The following is a 20765-nucleotide window of genomic DNA, read 5'->3' as shown; positions in this document are numbered from 1 at the left end:
TCTCATAACGATAGTCACGACAATAATGACGATGACAATATCTATAAAAAACAACAAATACAATATAAATCGGTATAGTGCAAACGAAATCTGTTCGTTTTATACCTACCTTTCATTTTTACCTCCAGACGAAAAGGTTCCCGCTCTCATCACCAGCCATTATCTCAAGCTTGGGCACATCGTGTGGGAGTTTACCGCCATTGTCAAATGGATGGAGCCTGAGTTGGGTTTTAATGCAAGTTATCCTGAGATTTTCACCGGTTTTCAAAAGTTTCAAGAGTTTTAATGACCATTGGGAACTCTTACCTAATACCAATTCATAAACTTCCAAACTTCCGTCCAAAAATCCAACAACGAGTACTTCCTTCTCTTGCCAATATGCATGTCTTTTCAACCCCAAATCTATTCCAGAGAAATCTAAAAATTCTAACCTCGTAATACATTTGTTGGAGTCAATTGTTAAATTTGTGTAAAAAAGACCATTGAAACTGTAAATGCATAACTCATGTGGTTTAGTGTGGACGGCTACATTACCATGATTTTGTGAAATGGCAATCTCTACACCTTCAGATGAAAACCGCCTAATGAGTCGATATTTGATCAAATCCCACATGTAAACAACACCTAATTCATCTACAGATATCAAGGTATTGTAATCAGGGTATAATCTCATATCTTTCAAACCAGCTAAGTGTCCATGAAGTGTACCCCAGAGTGACAATTTACCTCCGCTATGGGCGTTTGAATAGTTCCATACTTTTATTAACCCACTTTCATCACCTGTAATGAATTCATTCTGTCTCCAAAAAGTGAAAGTGGTGACCCTACTCTGATGAATAAAATCATAGGCTTTTGATCCAATCTGTAAAGAACATGGTGATACCAATTTTACTGGCAAAAAGCTTCCACTAATTTTAAGCATTACGTCTAGGAAGGGATATCCACCCCAATATAATGAACCGTCTGGATTTGCTTGCCAATAAATGTATCTAATTCCTGTATTAGTACTCATCCTAACGGTAGCTGGATAAATGGAATTAGGTCTTTCAGGCATATTACTCCAAATAATCTCATTGATACGATGTACTCCACTGCATTGCTTAGGTGGATGGGGCTCTTGAAAAATTTGTAATGGAGTTTGTCCAAAATTGTGTATAATGCCGGTAACAGCTCTTCTTTCCATTTCATCATTAATACTATCCAAATTCACTGCCCCAGGGTAACTTAAATTGTTGAACACATTTACTGAAGATATAGCATTTTCACCTCTTTGCTTGAATCCGAATATTAAATCAATCCATTCATGTAAATGCTCTGAGACATAGGGACTTTCCAATGCCTCTCTATTCTTCCATATGAATGCCTTTGGATCGCCTTTGGCCCAAGGCGGAAGGACCACATTGTTAACCTCATTACCATTCTGACTTTTACCAAACTCATAATTGTTCATATTTAAAAAAAGTTCAGGCAAAAAGAAAAACTCCGGGGTCAATTCCCTAACGTCAGTAGTATTTTCCACCGCAGCAGAGGACCATGCACGATCGATAGAGTTGAAAAGGCGATCTGCATGCCCAAAATTACCATCCTGCAACAATAGGAACGAATTGACAAACGGTTTCAGTCTTATCAGGTACGAAGAAACAATCATCGCAGATGAGTAGTGAGTCCCATAGTGGAATGGCAGAGCATTTTCATCGTTAAGTGCTTCCAAAGCCTCGTATCTTTCAATGAACTGCAGTTCCCTCTTTTTAGATTGAGCACCCATTGGTTTTGACAAATTCCTGTACACAGAGGGGTCAGAAAGGTCCAGCTCTTCACTACTATAGTCAGAAATGACCCATGGAAATACTGGATATTGAGTAAGATCGTTAAAAGTTCTGCCAGCTAAGGTATTCAAAATGATGAGATAATAAAAGTTGGATATCTCACCTTTCTGCCATTGACTAGTGGCTTCGGAACCATCAACCAAACGAGGCCCACTCGATAAAGCTTTAAAAACTTTGCTTTTTAAGCTAGCTTTTGAGATACCGTTCTTTGTACCAATGCTACTACTTCTAGTGTTCAATTCACGCAAAATATTCAAAAGAACTGGATCTATGTTCTTATTCTTGGGCAATTTCTCGAAACTTGAATATGCAGCATCCCTGTATCGTTTGCTATCAAAACTCACAAAGCAATTTGTACCATTTTCAAATAATAGCTCTATGGCCACATCCCTCAATAGAAATGGTCTTTTCGTCACAAAAATTAGGTCAGAAAGTAGCCATAGATGAACTTCATGGTTGTAATTTTGCTGATTATTTCTGTTATTCGATCCGGTTATAAGATTGATATTAGGATCTCTTCTACTCTCCGGTACTTCAGAAAGCTTGATAACCTTATTTTCATTGTTAACAAAGTAGTAGTTGCTTATGAAATAAACGTTGAACTGTGCGACAATTAAAATTCCTTCTCTGACATCGAGCCCAATTACAAGACTGCAGTTCCAGACGGTTTTGATCGAATCTTTTCCCCTGAGAACTTTTAAAACCTTTCTATTCTCATCTTTCATATCATTGGTGAACATTTCGAGGGTTTCTAATTCTGATATAATGTCATAAGACAGCACACTATTGGTCCTAAATTGTCTGGGTCTAGGCTTTACTTCTCCCTTCTTAGAGTCTTCCTCATTCGAATTAGAAAACTGCTCGTCGTTCAGCTCTCGCGGGGAAGGAAGCATTCTTCTTCTCATTCTATTAAAATCCTCAACAGAATCAAGTTCCCAAATACATGCATCACCTGTGTCCTGTTGAAGTGCGAGGGTGTGAATATGTTGAAATGTCAGGAAAAATAGTTCATTATTGTGGACAACAGTATCTTGCTCCATATCGGTCACAAAATTGGTGTAGAACTTTCGATAAATGATTCTCACTCTTTTATCGAGTGCAACATTATCCTCTGAAAATAAGCGATGTCTTTTCTCCCTCTGGGTGTAGTTACTGTCCATTTGGAATAACCTACAGTGTAGGATTTTTTCTTTCAAGCCTTCTTCGGATATTATATTGATGCCCTGACCGAGATTGATCCTTCTTAATGCATAATCGATTGCTTGATCTCTCTGAGAGTCACCAAATAAATTATTTTCTCGTACCACTTTTAGGAGCTTCGACTCATTAAGGGCTATATCCATAAGTATAGAATTTAATTCTGGACCATCCTCTACGCCAAGTGAGCCCGCTATCGCTGGTAAGTCCTTCCAATTATGTGATATGATAGTTCTCAAGCAATTCCCAACTGTATTCACATGATCATCATCCATCAATTGGGAGAGCAAAAATGATAATATGAATTTGACCAGTTCTTTCTCACAATATCCATGACCCTTACCAAAAAGTGCATCATTGTGATCTTGTAGAAGTTTACAGAATTTTACCAGGCAAGCAGCATCCCATGAAGATTCTCCATTGAAAACGGGATATAGCAAAGGTATGACACTGTAAGTAATCAAATTGATGGCGGCAAATTTGGAAACATTTTCAAATTGATTGAGCCCATTCCTGAGTAATACGTCCACAATGTTAACAGCACTTTCTAAAATTTCCAAATAAAATCTCGTATTGAATTTAACGATTAATATATGATGCTTAAACCTGTTAAAATAAAGCAAAATATTTGAAACCATGAAAGGATTTTTCACTAGTTGTGATTCGAATGGAAACTTTAAGTCATTCAATTTCCGAAAGATTGCCACAAAGAAATTGTTCAAAAAGGCCATTTCGAAAACATTGGCGCTCAGTTCGAGTTCACTAGCTGATTTATCAAGCTCACTACCGGTAGAATGGGTTATAGCTTCCAAGTATTTCTCGAAATCACTCGTATTTAAGGTCAAAATGGCATGCAACAGATTGCTTGAAATAATATCTGTGATAAGCTTCGAAGAATTTCCGTAAATTGAAGAATTTTGTGGTTTGGTTAAGGTGATGAACAAACTATTCAACTTCACGAACAGTATACACACTCGAGGGTCGAATACAGCATAATTCTGAGGATTTTTCAGCAACAAAGACAACCGGTAAAGGAATTTTGTAATCAAAGTGTCCAAAGCAGCAGGATTATGCATCCTGATATCGTTTATAGTAGCCCATTCCAAAAGCTCGACAGCGAGATAAAAAGGATCTCTCATGACCACTTTCATTTCTAAGACAAAATTGTTGTCCTGAAAATCTTCAAAGGAAGTGAGGGATGAGATGGTATTATAGCTACCCAACGAATATGCATATAACAAACAGATCACATTTTCATAGAATGACATATCAGTATCTTTGAGAATGTCAAATAGAAGATCCATCCCATTGCTTTTAGTAAAATTCCTAAAAACCGCCGAACTAAACAGCAGTAACTTGAAAAGAATATTCAGACAAAGACGAGGGTTTCCTTTGTTTGAAACAATTTCACCTAAAACCATTAAAAGAAATTTAGGCGAGACTGATTCCATAAATACTTGGGCTGCCTTTGTGTCGTTCACACTCAGGCATTCAGTGAATAACTGATCGACAGCATTCATAGCTACTTCTGTATTTTGAAAATAGCCACTTTTTGCCTCGAAGTGAGAAAATTGGAGTAACCATTGAACACTGGACTTCTTTAAGTTATCCTTGAGTAATACTAAGTAAACGTTGGTCAAGTCTGGTTTTAATTCTTCGAAAACGTTTGGATATCCATGCTTTTCTGAGAAAAAATGTTGAAAATAACACAACTTCTCTAATACATTTAAGCTAACCAACTTTTGTGAATTGAACTGTCGGTAATTTGAAGATCCTAACAGACTGGAAATTTGGAAAAACAAAAACCTAATAATTTCAACACCTGCCCGACTCTCCTCATCCTTAGAAGAATCATGATACCAAAGGTCAAAATTAAGCACCAGGCTTTGATAGGCTATTTCATCTCCGATCAGAGAATTTGAAATATTGGAAAAATCCCACCCGCAATACTCTTGAAACAAATTTAAAAATTGGATTGGTAGTGATTTGTCTAATTTTTTAATCACCTTCATGATTAAGATGTGAGATAACAGCGGAAACCCAAACTCCTTTTTAAACCAATGTCGTAAAAAACCACTCCGTAATAATATCATTAGATGTGATAAAAAATTGTACAATTGATCCATATCTTGGCAATCTTCCAATGAGCAGAAAATAAATCGAAAACAATTTATTGAAGTGAAGATGGAAATTAAATTGGCGCCTTTATAGTAATAACATCTCCCCATGCCTAAGTCCTCTGCTGGATCTTCGATTCCAATTGTCCTTATTTGCACTGAATTTTCTGGGCCCTCTGATGTACATATGGTATATTCATTAGATGGATCCAAGTCGATCAAAACGTGTTGCTTATGCAGCTGTTGCGTCTGTCTAGAAAGACTTTCAACGGTCACACCTGAGGGGGATATAGATTTACTCAACTTTTCTAAAAATGCATCATCTAACGCAGATTCTAATCCATGTATGCTTAAATCTCTGTCAAAGGAATTTTTAAAATGGGATCCTAATGCAAATAAAATCTTGAGTGATTGTCCTGTTAGAACGTCATCATAAATGGTGAAACGGAAAAGCTTAAAGGAGCATATCAATGACCCCAGGTCAATGCGGTCTACAGTGGTTATGGAACCTTCCAATAGGGTTATTGTGCTGATATAATTACCGTCGACGTAAAGTGAAACTTCGTTATCATTGATGGTTAATGCTAATGAATAGAGGATAGCCGGTTCAAACTCGAATTCTTCAAAAAGTGCTATAATAAATTCATCATTTGAGATGCAAAATTGGCCCTCCTTAATCTCTAGATAGATATTTTCACCAATTGTGGATATTCTATTGGAGGTTACGTTGTTGAACTCGAGGAAAAACTGTAGTGAACATCGTAGACTTTTTGGTGCAGGTCTTGAAATTTTGTAATTATTTTCAAGTTGCAAGTAGTTTTGGGCTAACGGATCTGACATCTGAGCCGCCAGGGAGTTTAGGATGTCATAATTGCTATTTTGGTTAAAATGTGAATAAAGTTTTAACAAATCTGTGGGTTCACAATCGACAGATAAAATTTGGTAACATAATTCGTCAAGTCTATTTTTCACAAGCGGGTCAATATCTTGTTTTCCCCCCAATTTCAGCCTTTCCAATATTTTCACTTTAAGATTCTTTATTTTGGACAACTTCATTTTATTCAAAAGGGATATATTGGCTAGGGAAATTATTAGCTGCAAACTAACAGCATAATAGACGGAATTCCAATGGTCACTGAACAATTCTTCCCATTGATCAATAGCCTCCAATTGGAAAGTATCATCCGTGTTAGACAGCTCAAACCTGCTGCTCAATTCAGAATCCACATAGCTGTCTAATTCACAAGTTCGACCGCTTTCACTGTCAATTCCTCCATCATTTTTTGGAGATTCATAGTTAAGTAGAATATCTGAAATATGGTCGTTAACATTGGCGTTGGATTCTTGATCCGATTCGTTAAGCAACAAAACACTGCCGAGCAAATTCACCAGAGCTTCCATCTCGTCAGCCATTTTCCAATCTGCATTTAAATGGATCATGCAATCGTTGCTAGTCAGCTTCTAGCTGTAGCGTCTATTGGATTCAGTGTCATTGATCTTTACTTCAAAGGGATCCTCGTTTGATGAGCATGAGGAATCGGGGGCGTATATCTAACCCTAGGGTTACGTATATACAGATCACGTGGATAATCAACAAGTTAAAGTGACAATATTGATAATAATACGGTTACGCTCTTGTACCTCGGCGGGTATTTTCCAATATTTCATGAACTATATTTCATTATCTAAACCTTTTAAAAGTGTAATGTCCATTATCTTAAATAGCTCGGTTAAGTTAAGCATTGGTTCCAAAACGTTAAAAAATTCCATGATATTACTTGAAAAACTTGATAAAGGTAAAGCTTAAGAGCATATATATATATCTACAGATTAACCTATTCTTGCTTAATTTGATACATTTCCCTCTGTTTTCTTAATTTTTCTTCATTCACAGCCTTTGCAGTTTCTGGATCTAATTTTTCTAATACTACTGGTAATACCATCAATATTATTAAAGTAATCCAACCAGCTTGCTTCCATCTAGCATCTAAAAGTGTCGCTAGAGGTCCACCTTGTAGCATCCCAGTATTTCTCTCCTCATAATAAGCTCTTATAGGCGCCATTTGCACTAAAGTAATAGGAATAAAGGGATCAGTTTCTATTGGCTCTAATTCTTCTGGATGTACAATATCTGGTGAAGGGAAGTACTCTTTACCAAATATATTTCTATAGGCATTAATTTCCACGGATTCCACATCATCATCCTTATTAATTAATTCGACTAATATTCTATTAGGTTTTAAATTAAAATCAATTGAACCGGAATATAGTACGAAATAAGTTGTTGCATTAGAACCTGGATTTACAGGTACATTCTGGAACTCAAAATCACCATGCTCGTTCTTCAATTGTGCTTTTGCATGATATGGTACACCTGAATAATTACCCACCTGATACAATTTAAAGAATGTCTTTGACCAAGTAACTCCCGTAATATTAAGTACATTAGCGTCGAAACGACCTCTAACGGTAAAAGCAGATACCGTTGAAAGAATACCACATAGCAGAGTTGCTAGGAAGACCAATTGCATATCGACGGCACCTAAGTAATCCTTAGTATATGCACTCTTCCTATTGAGGTCCTCAACTTATCGAATGCTGTGTACGATAGTCTTTGATTTCTTCTGGGGGCGGGTAATGTTTACCATCGATGATCTCGTCAAGCGTATTAAAAGGGCTTTCAAAGAAAATACTAACTACTTTTTAACGTCAAGTTCTTTTTAAAGAAACCGTACTTAATTCTAAGGACGAGTATTATTGTAGTGGAATTGTTCTGTTACAACTGAAGGTCTTCTGACCATCAACTGCGACTTCCTAAGCAGTTTCCACTCTACAACTCAGTTCGAGAACAAGAGGGGCTCTAACGAACTTGGGACGTCTTGATTATAGACTTTCCAATTGGTAAAAAGAGTCAGACAATTGGTATATTTAATTCAATCTCCATCGATAGGCAAGTAATCTTGGATATGTAACCTCACCCATAATATTTGTAGTCTTGTATCGACCAAATACTTTCTTGACCAATACTCTCATTCGCCAGTGAGGTAAACTATAGCCATAGAATTTCAAGTGACTGTTATTTTATGCGCGATGTACGGATGTCAATATAAACCCGTACACCTCCGAGATTCTTGCAAGAAAGTTTTTTCTAAAATAGTTTCCTTTCTCGAAACGAAAAAAAAGCATCATCTTTGGATGTCGATTCTGGAAGACCGACGCAACAACGCGGGAGGGTCCTTGACAATTCTCCAACTATACCAGAATTTCAACGATCTTAACGTCATCTCGCATTCATTTCTCAATAGCTAGAGTCCAAAGGGGATCAAGTCGAGAAGAGTTCAGAATGGCTAAAGGTACGTAAGGGGTGGTATCCTGTTTAAAACCGTTTGGTTATTCTGAAGTTTGTTCTCTTGGGTTTTATTATTAAAAGATCATCAAATGATTAATTAATGAGCCCAATGCGAGCGTCTTTTGAATTACTAGACGGGCTACTTCTAATAAACGACATGAGTTACTAACGATCAATTTTTTTAAACAGACAGTGTTGTTCAAGCCCGTGACGCTTCCCAAGTTTTTGGTGTTGCGAGAATCTTTGCATCTTTCAACGATACTTTCGTCCATGTCACTGATTTGTCTGGTCAAGAAACCGTCTGCAGAGTTACCGGTGGTATGAAGGTTAAGGCCGACAGAGATGAATCTACTCCATACGCTGCTATGTTGGCTGCTCAAGATGTCGCTGTCAGATGTAAGGAAGTTGGTATCACCGCTGTTCACGTTAAAATCAGAGCTACCGGTGGTACTAAGACCAAGACTCCAGGTCCAGGTGGTCAAGCTGCTTTGAGAGCTTTGGCTAGATCTGGTTTGAGAATTGGCCGTATTGAAGATGTGACTCCAGTTCCATCTGACTCCACCAGAAAGAAGGGTGGTAGAAGAGGTAGAAGATTGTGATTTGTATGTATGCATTCTGTACATTTTATAATATTAACCTGTGTGAACTAACGTTTACCGCCAATGCCTAATAATAAATTGATGTTTTGGGAATAGTTTGATTGAAATGCGATACATATACATATATATGTATGCAAAATGTTTAACTATGTACAGGTTAAATCTGCCTAAGCAAACCAATATAATAAATTGCTAGTTGAAGTCGAACATTCGTAGAGTTTAATATATTAAATTAAAATACAAAGGTACGTACGTAGCTTAGTAGACGAAACCCAAGATTTTACCAGAGACGTGCTTTCTTCTAGCTTCCTCATGGTCCATGATACCAGCGGAAGTAGTCAAAATGACGTAACCGAATTGTCTAGCTGGCAACAAGTTTTCAGTCCATTTTTCAATGTCACCAATCTTGACGTTGAAACGTGGAGAGATAACACCACACTTGTTCAATCTACCGTTCAATTGGATAACAATCTTACCAGATCTGTGATCATCGATGTATTCGAATTCACCAATGTAACCGTGTCTTTGAACAACTTGCAAAAACTTGATGATAACCTTGGAAGAAGGTCTGATTAAAACTTGACGCTTACCGGTCTTTTCAGCGTTGTTGATGGCGTTCAAAGCATCAGCTAGCACAGAGGTTCTGGTCATTTTTGTTGCTGGTTTTTGTCACTAAGTCGACTCTGTTAAAGATGTCCTTCTCAATTAACCACTAGTAGTACGTCTACTTTCAACTGTTCAGTGGGCATCTGTGCACTGGTTCCGGAAACCGTTGAAGTTTTTCAAGTGACTGTTTTTTGTGCGTCGGTGAATTTCTTGAAAAAGAAAATTGAAAAAATATGCCGTTTAAAGCTGCGGTGTATGGGGTGTCGACGCATTTTTTTGCGTGGGTCCGATTGAAAGTTTTACAGCTATCGCATCGTCTAGGCGGAGACTTTCCGCCCAGTGCCTAGGCAGACTCTGCCCAACAATTCTGCCTGGCACTCTGGAGCTCCGTCCAGTTACTCTGCCTAGCGTTCTACTGCGTCTGCCCGGCAGATGCGTCGTCGCTTTCTGAGAGACCAGTTGGTTCCCGCCTGGAGGTCCGCCTGCACGCTGCAAGGTTAGTTTCATCAAACATAGTTACAAGAACTTGAAGGGCAAACAATCACTAGTTAATTCCTGTTAAGAGGCCAGGACCAAAGATCAAGATGCCAGTATGTGTGACATGAAATGAGATACTATTTTGGAGATTCAGAGTAATACGTTCAGAATACGTATAGGCTTCTGTTACGTTAATTATGTGTTCAATATACTAACTGATGAATTAGGCTCAAAAGACTTTTAAGATCAAGCAAAAGTTGTCCAAGATCAAGAAGCAAAACAGACCTTTGCCTCAATGGATCAGAATGAGATCTGGCAACACTATCCGTTACAACGCCAAGAGAAGACACTGGAGAAGAACTAAGTTGGGTTTGTAATCGCCTCACTCTGGTGGAAACCTTTCTTTCTGGTCATTTTTTCAAACTTCAACTTATAAGAAATTTAATAGTCTGTATAATTTAAAAGGTTCAAGACTGTTCAAATTACTATTAGTATTGATAGTCCATAATAACAATAGTATCAATAATATCAATAATGTGAATGATAGTCATGGTAATAATGTAAGAAGGGATGGAAGGGGTTCAGAGATATTTCTGTTTATAACACACAATCATAAATAATGCTTTCAGATACTATCTAGCGTTTTAGTGTTTCGTTTACTCATCGTAACCCCAAGACAAGATAGTCGTAGAAAATTAATCGCCAGGCGTACTCGCAAGACGAACAAGATTACCACAAACTATTCAATGGTTTTATGTTTCTGTTTACCGAACGACAAGTGACATGTTCTGTTAACTTGAACCTTTCTCCTTTATATATGTATGAAAAATTTGGTGATGAGATTCAATGTGATGAGATGCGATGCGAAAAAACAAAAAAAAAAAAAAAAAAAAAAAATATGACAAACTAACTGGTGAAAAAATCAGGTTTAGGACCGTAATCGTCTTCTTGAATTATGGCACCTGCCTTACGAGTCATCTCCACGTAAATGCATTCCTCTGTGTGTAAGACATCATCCGCACTTGGTCTTCTTGTGTGATTTGGGTCAATCATCCATTTTACCATACGTTCTAAAGATTCACCATCGATGAGAAATTTAGGTACCCACGCTGGTATAATTGATCTATTGCTTCTTAGAGCATTGCCGTGCTTACCGGTGTTATGCTGATAATCCGATATACTTGTAATGTTCGTATCCACCTTCGAACTATCAGAAAAAAGTGATTCAGAATGAATATCTGTAGAGCTTAATCTACCGGCATCTGAGAGATCTCCTGAACGTAATTTGTGCCAAGCGTTACCGTTATCAGGCAATACAACGTTAGCGGCAATTTCAACGATCATAAGGCCCAGCGAAAAAATATCGGCTTTGAAATCGTAAATGCAATCGGAAATAATTTCTGGAGCAATGTATTCTCTATCACCTTCATTTTCAAATGCAACATCTTCTAAAGGCAAATGAGTAGCCATACCAAAATCTCCTAATTTTAAATTACCTTCAAAAGTAACCATAACGTTTACTGGCTTAAGGTCTAGATGGACGATGTGACAAGATTCGTGGACGAACCTCAGAGCGAGACTTATTTCGACAATAATTTTCCAAATTCTCCAATCTTCTAGTCTTGTATTTTTGGCAATAATATGCTCTTGTAAAAAACCATCCAAATTCCCATTTTCACAGTATTCAGTCATCACATAAAACGCATTTTGATACTTCCATGAACTAATAAAGTCTATCACATATTCCTTACCCTCTTGGTCCAAATTCGTCTTACTTATCTCATCGAGTATTTTAACTTCTTGTAATATTCGTTTCACGGTATTATATTTATTGGGTTGAATCGCCTTAACCGCATATTTTCGATTGTTTTGAGCAAATGTTACTTGATAAACTTTGGAAAATTGACCTTCACCTAATGTGCAAACGTTTTTAAACTTTTCAAAAAGATGACTATCTGGATTCAGGGTTGCATGCTTTCGATGTTGTAAAGGTGAAGATTCTGCTGATCCATTATGCGCGGCGAATTCTAATCTATTATCTGAAGATGGTACCCGAATTGATGGTAAATGTTGTTTGTTTTGGGCTCCTAACATCGATTTTCTTCTCGTTGGTGTCGTATCAGTGCTGCTGCCCCCCTCATAAAATGTACGCGGGTCACCAATACTTGGTGGCGGTAAATTTGATAAAAACATAACGTCCCCATTTTGATCTTGATAGTTACCATTATCAGTCCCATAAAGATCGTCCGTGAATTGTTGTAAACTGTTGGTCAATTCACTATTTTTCAGAACAATTGAATTTCTCGATTTTTTAATCTTTTTATATCGATTAACGTGGAAATGGGGCGGATATCGTATTTTCGATAGTCTGTTAATACTGACATCATGATTACGACTATGATTATTATTATTATTATCATCGTCATTATCAAGAATCGGATTACCATTGTAGTTACCGGCACTCAAGGGTGAATTATCAACAGAAATTTGAGGGATTGTCTTTAAAGATGGTGATTGTTGGAAAAGTGAAGTTTCGTGAGTAACATTAAATCTTGGAGAATCATCCATTGTATTTGATAACCTTGATTCTTCTAACATCGGTGATTTTTTCACAGGAGTATCAGGAATGGATAATTTCTGTGGATACGTGGAAGAAGATCTACTCGTTTTTGACACCAATCCAGTCGGTGCATTAAATGCCGATGGGTCTAGTCTACCCGATGGCGGTACATTCTCTGTATCTCGTTGTTGTATTTGTGGGGGGCTCAGAGAACTTTTATTCAGTCTAGAATTCGAAACTTTATATTTCCATCGCTTCAAGATATCAGGATCATTAACAAATGGCGAAAGTTCACTTTTTGAAGCCGTTCTTTTTAATGTTACAGGTGTACTTGGACTATAATCGTCAAATGGCGACCATCGATTGATGTATTCATTAACACTTCTTTCATTTGGATCCTCCTCCCTTATATCACCCAATTGTTTATTATGATGAGGTGTAGACAGGTTACTACTCAACGAAAGGTTTAGAGTTCCAACGCTTCGGGTCAGCTTATGATTTGTGTAGGGATAAAATCTTAAATTATTTGACGATCTCCTACCATCAGAATCTTCTTCGTCCTCGTCCTCTTCGTCATCATTACTACCTCCGTAATCCATTTCCTCTCCCTTAAACATATTGAAATCTTCCTCTTCCTCTTCTTCTTGTTCTCTCAGCCTTAACTTCTCTGCCATGGTCTTGAGATGACCCCAAAGGATATGGGTACTAGTATAATACTGCTGTTGTTATTGTTGAATTAAAACGCTAACGAACGACGTTGGGGAATAAACCTCTGTTAGAAAAAGGCTTTTAATGGCAGAGAAGTGAAATGAACGGTAGTTGTGGTTGAGACTAATCTCTCGACACCATTGGTGAGAAATCGATAAACACGTACATGGAATTATTATTTTTTAATCTTTAGTGGTATTCGAATTTGCTTGATTGCTGATTCCCATCAAGACGCGCTTCTAAATTCTTTTTTCGCGTCTATGTTTTTTTTTTTTTTTTTTTTTTTTTTTTTCATTTTTTCAACTTGGGCAAAAAAAAATAAATAAAATTCGTGTGCTCGAGAAACTGCAGAAGAATAGAAATTTTATTTGGGATGTTTGCAATCAATTGCTTAGTTTAATGCAAAATTTTGTGAGTTGACTACTCTTTTCAGATTTAAAGTTAGTGATCTACGCGTCGGAGAGGTGCAGGGGATGGACTGGGGAGCAGGATGATTTGAAGTACTGCCCGAGTCAATTGTGCCAAATCTAATGCACACAGGACGTGTAGCAAATATTTTGCTTGCGAATATCTTCTTGCTTTACGCAAATGATACCATTTGATAAATTTATCGGATAAGACGAGTTCGTAGGTTCGATTCTTGATGGGGGAAGAAATATCTTGAAAAGAACCGACAAAAAGGTTTGGAAACCGTGGGCTGTTACTGTAGCGGTGTCCAGTCACCGAGCCATACACCTTATATTCTCACAGTGCTCTTTTTCAGCTCCGGAATAAGATCAGCTGCAATTCCTCGCGATTTATTCCCAATGCTACCAGAGGCTTAAGGACATATGCTGCATACTTGAACCAATCAAAAGGATGTCCCAACACACACACAGCAATACATCTCGAGAAGTATTCAAACGATTCCGCACACCGAATTGAGTGGATGTAGACTATTTCTTGTTTTCTTCGTCACTGGGCCAGTTTCGACTCAAAATTTTTGGAAAGAACTGGAAAAAATCCAGAAATTTCTCAAGACTGTATTAAAATTAACTTGAGGGCCTGAATCAGCGGCTAATGTCTTCATATCTTGGAGTTTTATTATCAAATATGGCTGTGACGTATATAATGATTCAGATATTTGTTCACCAAACAGTCCCCGAGCCGCTAACTTAAAGGGTTCTCGACTAAACAGCATTGAATAAATATAAACACAGACTGATAGCAGTGAACCTCTGTTTTCCTCTGGACTTACTACCCTCCATACTTGAAAATATGGATCAGTTCTCACAATCATTTGAAATTCCAGAGGAGAAACATCACGATCATTCTCCCCCATCAAGTACACCAATTATGAATTCCATTGAGGAAGAGGAAAATACGCTTGAGCCTCCGAATTTTCCACAACCCCCTGGTTTTCATACGCCTCTAGCTAAAAGCGAACCAGGCTTCAATAGTGCTAGTAGTAGTGCTCAGAAATCCGGATTACAATCACCAATCCTGCCGCAACCTCCACAAGCATTTTACGCCTCTTATGAAGGTAACAATTCCAGTTCAAGTTTAATTTACAATCCATCATTTACATTTGGTAATGTCAATACCGGCTCCCCAACACCGGCTCAAGCACCTCAGACACCCCAGCAACAACAATTGCGACCCCCAACCCTTACAGGAAGTCAAAGTAGTGCTACGAAACAATCAAATAGACAATCTAGATATATTCCAGGTCCAAAATTAGCACCCCCAACTACACGTACTAGATCTCCAACGAGATCGAGCTCGCCTGATGCTAGACTGAAGAGAAGTAGTCGACCAAGTTCTGCTCTTTTCGAAGCTCCATTTAATTTAGCACCTCCTCCATCGATGCAATCTCCACCGCCATCTGCATCCTCTTCGAATACCAGAACCATGTTTCGTAAAGGTCATCGCTACAAACATTCGTCAGTTTCAATGAATTTTTTCCAAGAACCTGAAGTCAAAATTCCATTAAGCATTGCCAAATCATTACCGATTCCTGATTTGAACGATCTAATTAAGAATTTTTCATGGCCAAGAGCCCATTTCCAACTTTTTTTAACGTTTATTCAACTTTGCATGTGTCTCCTCGTCTTCCAACTGGGCCACCATAATTCCTGGAGTAATTTTGGTACACTCTCACATTTTATCGCCTACGATGTCATTGGTTCTATTGCAATCATATTTGTAGAGAACTTATCACAATTTGAAGTCTGGTATACAGGTACAATTACTTACCCATTTGGTTTGAATAGAATCGAAGTTTTAATCAGTTTTTCATTAGCGGTTTCACTATGCTTTGTGGGGTTAGATTTGCTATTCCATATAGTGGAAGAATGTATTGTCTTATTTGTCGAGTTGGACAATAAGAATCATGAAGAAATTGCATCTCAAATACCTCATTCTCATCATGGCGCTAACAATCATTTCTCACAGGATAGTAATTTTGCCCTATGGTATCCTGTGCTAACCATCAATTTACTGATTTCAGCGGTTTCGCTTTACAAGATTTTTTATGCAAACAAGTATTCCAAGCTTAAGACTAAAAATCCAATTATCACAATCACTTATACCTTATACCTGTTGCTCTATCCTTCCTTAGTGGGTTACCTTTCTGCAATTTCAGATTACTTAGCGGCAGCCTTCATTGCAGCTATCATTCTATTCCATGGGATGACCATTGCAGAATGGACATCAACTATCTTATTGCTGGGATTTTCAACGACTACTTTGCCCAAACCTCATTTTCTAGGTGATACTTTGGGGGAAAGCTCGCAACAGGAAGACCAACTAGATACAATGGTTAGGAAAAGATCTGTGAGTGGAATTTCACTTGCAGAAAACAACACTTTACTACAAAAGCGTAATCGTTCTTGGTTTCCGTGGACAGGCTCCTCTAAAATAGGTCCAAATGATGATACAACGGTATTAAAATCAATGATGAAAGAAGAGATTGAAAAATTACCTGAATTTTTGACAAAGTGTAGCCTGCATTATGACAAATTTTTCGTTGCCAAAGTAAGTTTCAATTTGTATGTTGTTTTAGTGAATGTTACTCTGAGAGGTGGTTCAGATTCTGACGAATTAAACTTACGTTTGGCTGTTGATAAATGCATACAACGTATTCTACCAAACGCCGAGACGACGGTTGAAATCGATAGAATATGATTATAAGAAAAAGAACTTTACTCATTTAGATATATACAGTTATCTACTTGGGATTTTGCCTTCGGAAGGTTGCATTGAATAAACTCAAATTCAAACATGAGTTGTTAAATGAAGTAACTGCTTCAGACTGGAAATTGTTGATGTAGTGGTAAGGTTCGTTTTGTAATTCACACCAGTACTGATTCTCCTTCTTGTTGAATATGAACCATCTGTGAAATTTCTCCCTTTCCATAGTCGTTCTTGTATCAATAGTAGAGACACCCAAATCTACTTCCTCATTCAATTCTCTGTCATCTTCTTCCTTCATAAAAGATGATATTTGGAAAGGTGGCAGGCTTAGTAGCCTTTCTGGAACTTCGAATTTCTGTTCACTATTTTCAGTAACTGCAGTGGAAACGTAAATGCAATAGGATTTTAAGGAGGACAAAACTTCGTAAAGCATTAATTTCAACCTTAAGTTAAAAGATATTTTATCAAACAATGTGTACATGTCATTTATTAGAGCTGTAGCCTCCTCGTAATTCCCACTCTGAATCGCTATTATAATGTGGTGAAATAATATGTTTTGATGAATAGAGAATATTTTCAGGAAAACATCTAATTGTGCTTCCAATCCCTGCATTTCATTTTCTGGCATTTGACAGAAAGAGCTCATAATATGTTTCAGAAGATTGAAATTAGCATCAGATATCTTTAAATCATTAGAAGAATCTTTGTGAACTTTTTGTGAAAGAGAAGTAAGTACTTCTACTATAACCGCCATATAGTTTTTGTCCAATTCTTCAACAGAAAAGAATTTATTGAAGAAATCTTCTTCAAACGTTTGAGCAATCAATTCAATAACGGACATATCTTCAATACGATCAAATATATGAGCACACAGACAATTATAATCGGTAGCCTCCACCACTTCAAACAAGAAATCGTGCAAGCAGGTGTGGCAATCACCCTCGACATTTAAAATAAGCTCAATTTGAAAATTTGTAAATGCTTGGAATATCCACAGGTTCGCAAAGTTAAGACTTCTGTATAGCTGGGAAGGATTATCGTTTGGGGCAGTGTCATTGGATTCGAGCTTAGGGATTCCATAATGAAGAAGATCGTCTAAGATTTGAGAACTATTTGAAGGACTTTCTTCGAATAACTTTACAATCGTTTTGATACTTGTTGATGAAAGTTTTGACAAAGTGCCATGGCCAACTAAAATCTCCAAGAATGTATCGTAATTTTGAAGCAAGTTGTTACTCAGACATGATTTTAATATTCCTGCAAAATTGTTTTTCACATAAAGGTCCTCGTAATACTTGTAATAACTATTTGGTGAAACATCATTCTTAGACAAAAGACTCAAAACGAATGAAGCACCAAGAACGTTTTGCACCAAATCAAAGGTCAATAACTTGCAGGAGATCAAGTAACGTAAATTCACCACCTCAAAATCTTTTCTTTTCAAAAATATGGACATGAACTTGTTATAATCTCTCGAACTTGATGCCATCAAAAGAAGAAGGAAGTTTCTGAATTTCTTCTGTTCATCGGGGGAATCTTTCAAACTTAAAAGACTACGAAGACTTGTAGAGAAAACCTCTGGAAAATTTAAGTTCATACCTTTTATCCCCGACCCCCTAATACAATTGTATACCTGAAGTGCTTCCTGTCTATTATTACTGAGCCTTTCCATCTTAGCCTTCTCTTCTTCATAAACGGCAGATAGTTCTGACTTCAATTCTTCATCAACTTTCAATGCAAAAGGGAAACTTTTAATGAAGAATTTCCAAAATGGCATAAAAGATGTCACAGCATAAGAACCAGTATCTTTCCCCTTCAGGATTTTTGTGTAAATGAAGATAAATGTCTTGATAAAAAGAATATGATCATTCACAAGCTGAGAAAACAGTTTGTTATAACATAATAAAATGTCCATTAAAGCCTCTAGTGCCTCGATATCAACTAATAACTGATGATAAACAACAAACTCGATCCACTTGTAGTAATGATGAAAAGCTCGTAAATGAACACAAAAGATACGGAAATTTTTGACTAAAATTGCTTTATCCACAGGAGCCAGCTTCTCAGAACACAACTTAGTCAAATACCATTCTGCAGTCATTATTTTGATACTTAATGGGTAAATTCCCGAATCCAAATCTTCCCCTGTCACGATTCTTTGCTTCAGCTCATCGGAAAGTCTCAACAATTGGTCGAAATTATATTTCTCAAAATAACTAGCATCATATTCCATCACATTTCTCAAAACCATATTATATTGACTTTTCATTAAAGGTGAAATCTTCAAATTAATCAATAAATCACAATGAATGAATTTATCATTCGACTCAGATAAATACAGGATACCTGAACTTATAAGCTTTCTCACATAAGTCGAAACTTTTAAAATACCGTAGGTGATCAAAACGTTCAGAAGAGCATATAACCGTCCCAAATCCACTAGAGATTGTCTATGAGGTTCTGACAATTTGGCAACCTGGAACACCAAAGACCATATCACATCTTCTATGACGTACTCTTGAAAGCCATCAGTGGAGTTCATCTTAAGAAGGAGAACTTTCGCAGCTAATTGACTTGCTTCATAATGTGACTTCTTCGATGGATGTATAGCCCATAAGCATAATTGACGGATCTGTCCAACGCTTAGGATATTTCTGTCCACGTAAGAAGCCCAATCAAACCCCACAGGATTGTCATCTAACATCTGTGCGAATTTGGTATCTACGAGGGATAATTTAGTAATATCTACCTCCATTTTGATAACGCCTCCATTACTCTGGTTACCTAATTCAGTACTGGTTGCCTCATCTCTTAATGAGCTATTGAACCTTAAGGATTCATTCCTATAACTGATTAATTCCAATTTCTTTTTAGTCTCACGCAGACGTTCTGGACTGGCTTGGAAATTTCCCACCATTTCATATAAAATGGGTTTGTAAAGATCCCAGCTAGAATTTGGAAAAATAAATGCTTCCAGTGATTGATCTTGGAAGAGGTTGCATATTAAGAACCTTAAAGTCGAAAGAATGGACTCCCTAATTTTGTTATTCTTCTTATTATCATTAATAATATATTTATCATCGTCTATCATTGACTTACTGTGTGACACGGTATAATATTTGTTTAATAGCATTTCAGCTGTCTTGGAAACTAAGAACAATGGTTGAGATAATGAGCTTTCCTGCACTTTTTGACAAATTCCGTCCCAAAATATCATTAAAATGTGTAAAGTCAATGGTAAGAGTTCAAAATTCTCTATTTTAGCGCAAAATTCAACAAGCCAATGATGAAAGATATCTCTATCCAAAAGATCCATAGTATAACAATTCCCCAAAAGCTTTAAAAAATAACCGACATCACCTCGCCATCGCTTCAACTGAACTGGATCGTTGTAATGCTGTGTCATTTCAAAGATCAATTTCTCCGTGATGTATACAAAATTATCAGTCCATTCTTTTAACAATTGATTACTCACATCGACCTTTTCCCCCTGTTTCTGTTGGTGTTTGGTGACAAGTGCCTTCCATTCTATTGAATTACAACATTTAATGAGCCATACCGCTCGCTTAAGTGGAATACGTTTTGTATAACATTGTTCTAAAACTTGTCTCCTCTTCAGACCATGTGGAATGTGCTTTGATAACTTGTGTAATGATGCATATGGTGAGCTCAATTCTTGTAACCAAAGCTCCCTCCGGTGTTCAGTCAGTGTAACTCTACTTGGCAGGGCAAACCCAGGACCACATAGATCATTAAAAAATGATACATTCGAATCAGGGCGACCTGAGAATATCTTATTAACTTCACCTTCTCTAATGTGAAGTACTTGTGAGAATTGCTCAGCAATCTGATCTGAAAGTTTGGGTAGAGATTCTTGCAATGAAGATCTTGCGGAAATGCTCTCAAAATTCACTTTAGAAGTTGAATAGTAACCTTTAGACACATAGTTGAGCAGGATCTCATCCTCTTCCTTTGTATGACTCCAGGGATCAAAATCAGGATAAACTTTAGGCCTGTTGCTATCCTTCGAGGGAACATATGGATGCAAATCATCCGGTGGTGTTAAAATATATTTGCTTGGAGTCATAATGATACTCCAGATTGGGTCCCAAAAATAGCCAATTGAACCTACCAATTGTCTATATAGGCTAG

The 20765-nt window shown here is 37.2% G+C and overlaps 7 protein-coding genes and 1 non-coding gene across 8 annotated transcripts; 2 read left to right on the top strand and 6 right to left on the bottom strand.

The window, feature by feature from the left end:
- Positions 1-118: 118 nt before the first annotated feature.
- Positions 119-6580, bottom strand: BPH1 (Bph1p; the record flags this gene model as incomplete). Its single annotated transcript, XM_002496129.1, has 1 exon — positions 119-6580. The coding sequence occupies one exon, from the start codon at positions 6578-6580 to the stop codon at positions 119-121; it is 6462 nt and encodes a 2153-aa protein (XP_002496174.1).
- A 395-nt stretch (positions 6581-6975) lies between these two features.
- SOP4 (Sop4p) lies at positions 6976-7671 on the bottom strand (the record flags this gene model as incomplete). The annotated part of the gene is made up of 1 exon (XM_002496128.1): positions 6976-7671. The coding sequence occupies one exon, from the start codon at positions 7669-7671 to the stop codon at positions 6976-6978; it is 696 nt and encodes a 231-aa protein (XP_002496173.1).
- An 812-nt stretch (positions 7672-8483) lies between these two features.
- Positions 8484-9088, top strand: ZYRO0C12144g (40S ribosomal protein uS11; the record flags this gene model as incomplete). Its single annotated transcript, XM_002496127.1, has 2 exons — positions 8484-8493; positions 8679-9088. The coding sequence occupies 2 exons, from the start codon at positions 8484-8486 to the stop codon at positions 9086-9088; spliced, it is 420 nt and encodes a 139-aa protein (XP_002496172.1).
- Positions 9089-9346: 258 nt separating this feature from the next.
- Positions 9347-9739, bottom strand: RPS22A (40S ribosomal protein uS8; the record flags this gene model as incomplete). Its single annotated transcript, XM_002496126.1, has 1 exon — positions 9347-9739. The coding sequence occupies one exon, from the start codon at positions 9737-9739 to the stop codon at positions 9347-9349; it is 393 nt and encodes a 130-aa protein (XP_002496171.1).
- Positions 9740-10747: 1008 nt separating this feature from the next.
- Positions 10748-10844, bottom strand: SNR65. The gene has a single exon (XR_002648393.1). It is a non-coding gene; the product is annotated as a snR65 (small nucleolar RNA).
- Positions 10845-11077: 233 nt separating this feature from the next.
- Positions 11078-13405, bottom strand: SWE1 (tyrosine protein kinase SWE1; the record flags this gene model as incomplete). The annotated part of the gene is made up of 1 exon (XM_002496125.1): positions 11078-13405. The coding sequence occupies one exon, from the start codon at positions 13403-13405 to the stop codon at positions 11078-11080; it is 2328 nt and encodes a 775-aa protein (XP_002496170.1).
- A 1291-nt stretch (positions 13406-14696) lies between these two features.
- On the top strand, positions 14697-16604 carry ZRG17 (Zn(2+) transporter ZRG17; the record flags this gene model as incomplete). Its single annotated transcript, XM_002496124.1, has 1 exon — positions 14697-16604. One exon carries the CDS (start codon positions 14697-14699, stop codon positions 16602-16604), a length of 1908 nt encoding a protein of 635 aa, XP_002496169.1.
- A 43-nt stretch (positions 16605-16647) lies between these two features.
- Positions 16648-20700, bottom strand: SRB8 (Srb8p; the record flags this gene model as incomplete). Its single annotated transcript, XM_002496123.1, has 1 exon — positions 16648-20700. One exon carries the CDS (start codon positions 20698-20700, stop codon positions 16648-16650), a length of 4053 nt encoding a protein of 1350 aa, XP_002496168.1.
- Between the last annotated feature and the right edge of the window lie 65 nt (positions 20701-20765).

The sequence above is a fragment of the Zygosaccharomyces rouxii genome, assembly GCF_000026365.1.
Source record: "Zygosaccharomyces rouxii strain CBS732 chromosome C complete sequence".
NCBI classification, from domain to species: Eukaryota; Fungi; Ascomycota; class Saccharomycetes; order Saccharomycetales; family Saccharomycetaceae; genus Zygosaccharomyces; species Zygosaccharomyces rouxii.
Note: the sequence above shows the minus strand (reverse complement) of the source record. Positions and strands in the feature narration are given on the sequence as shown.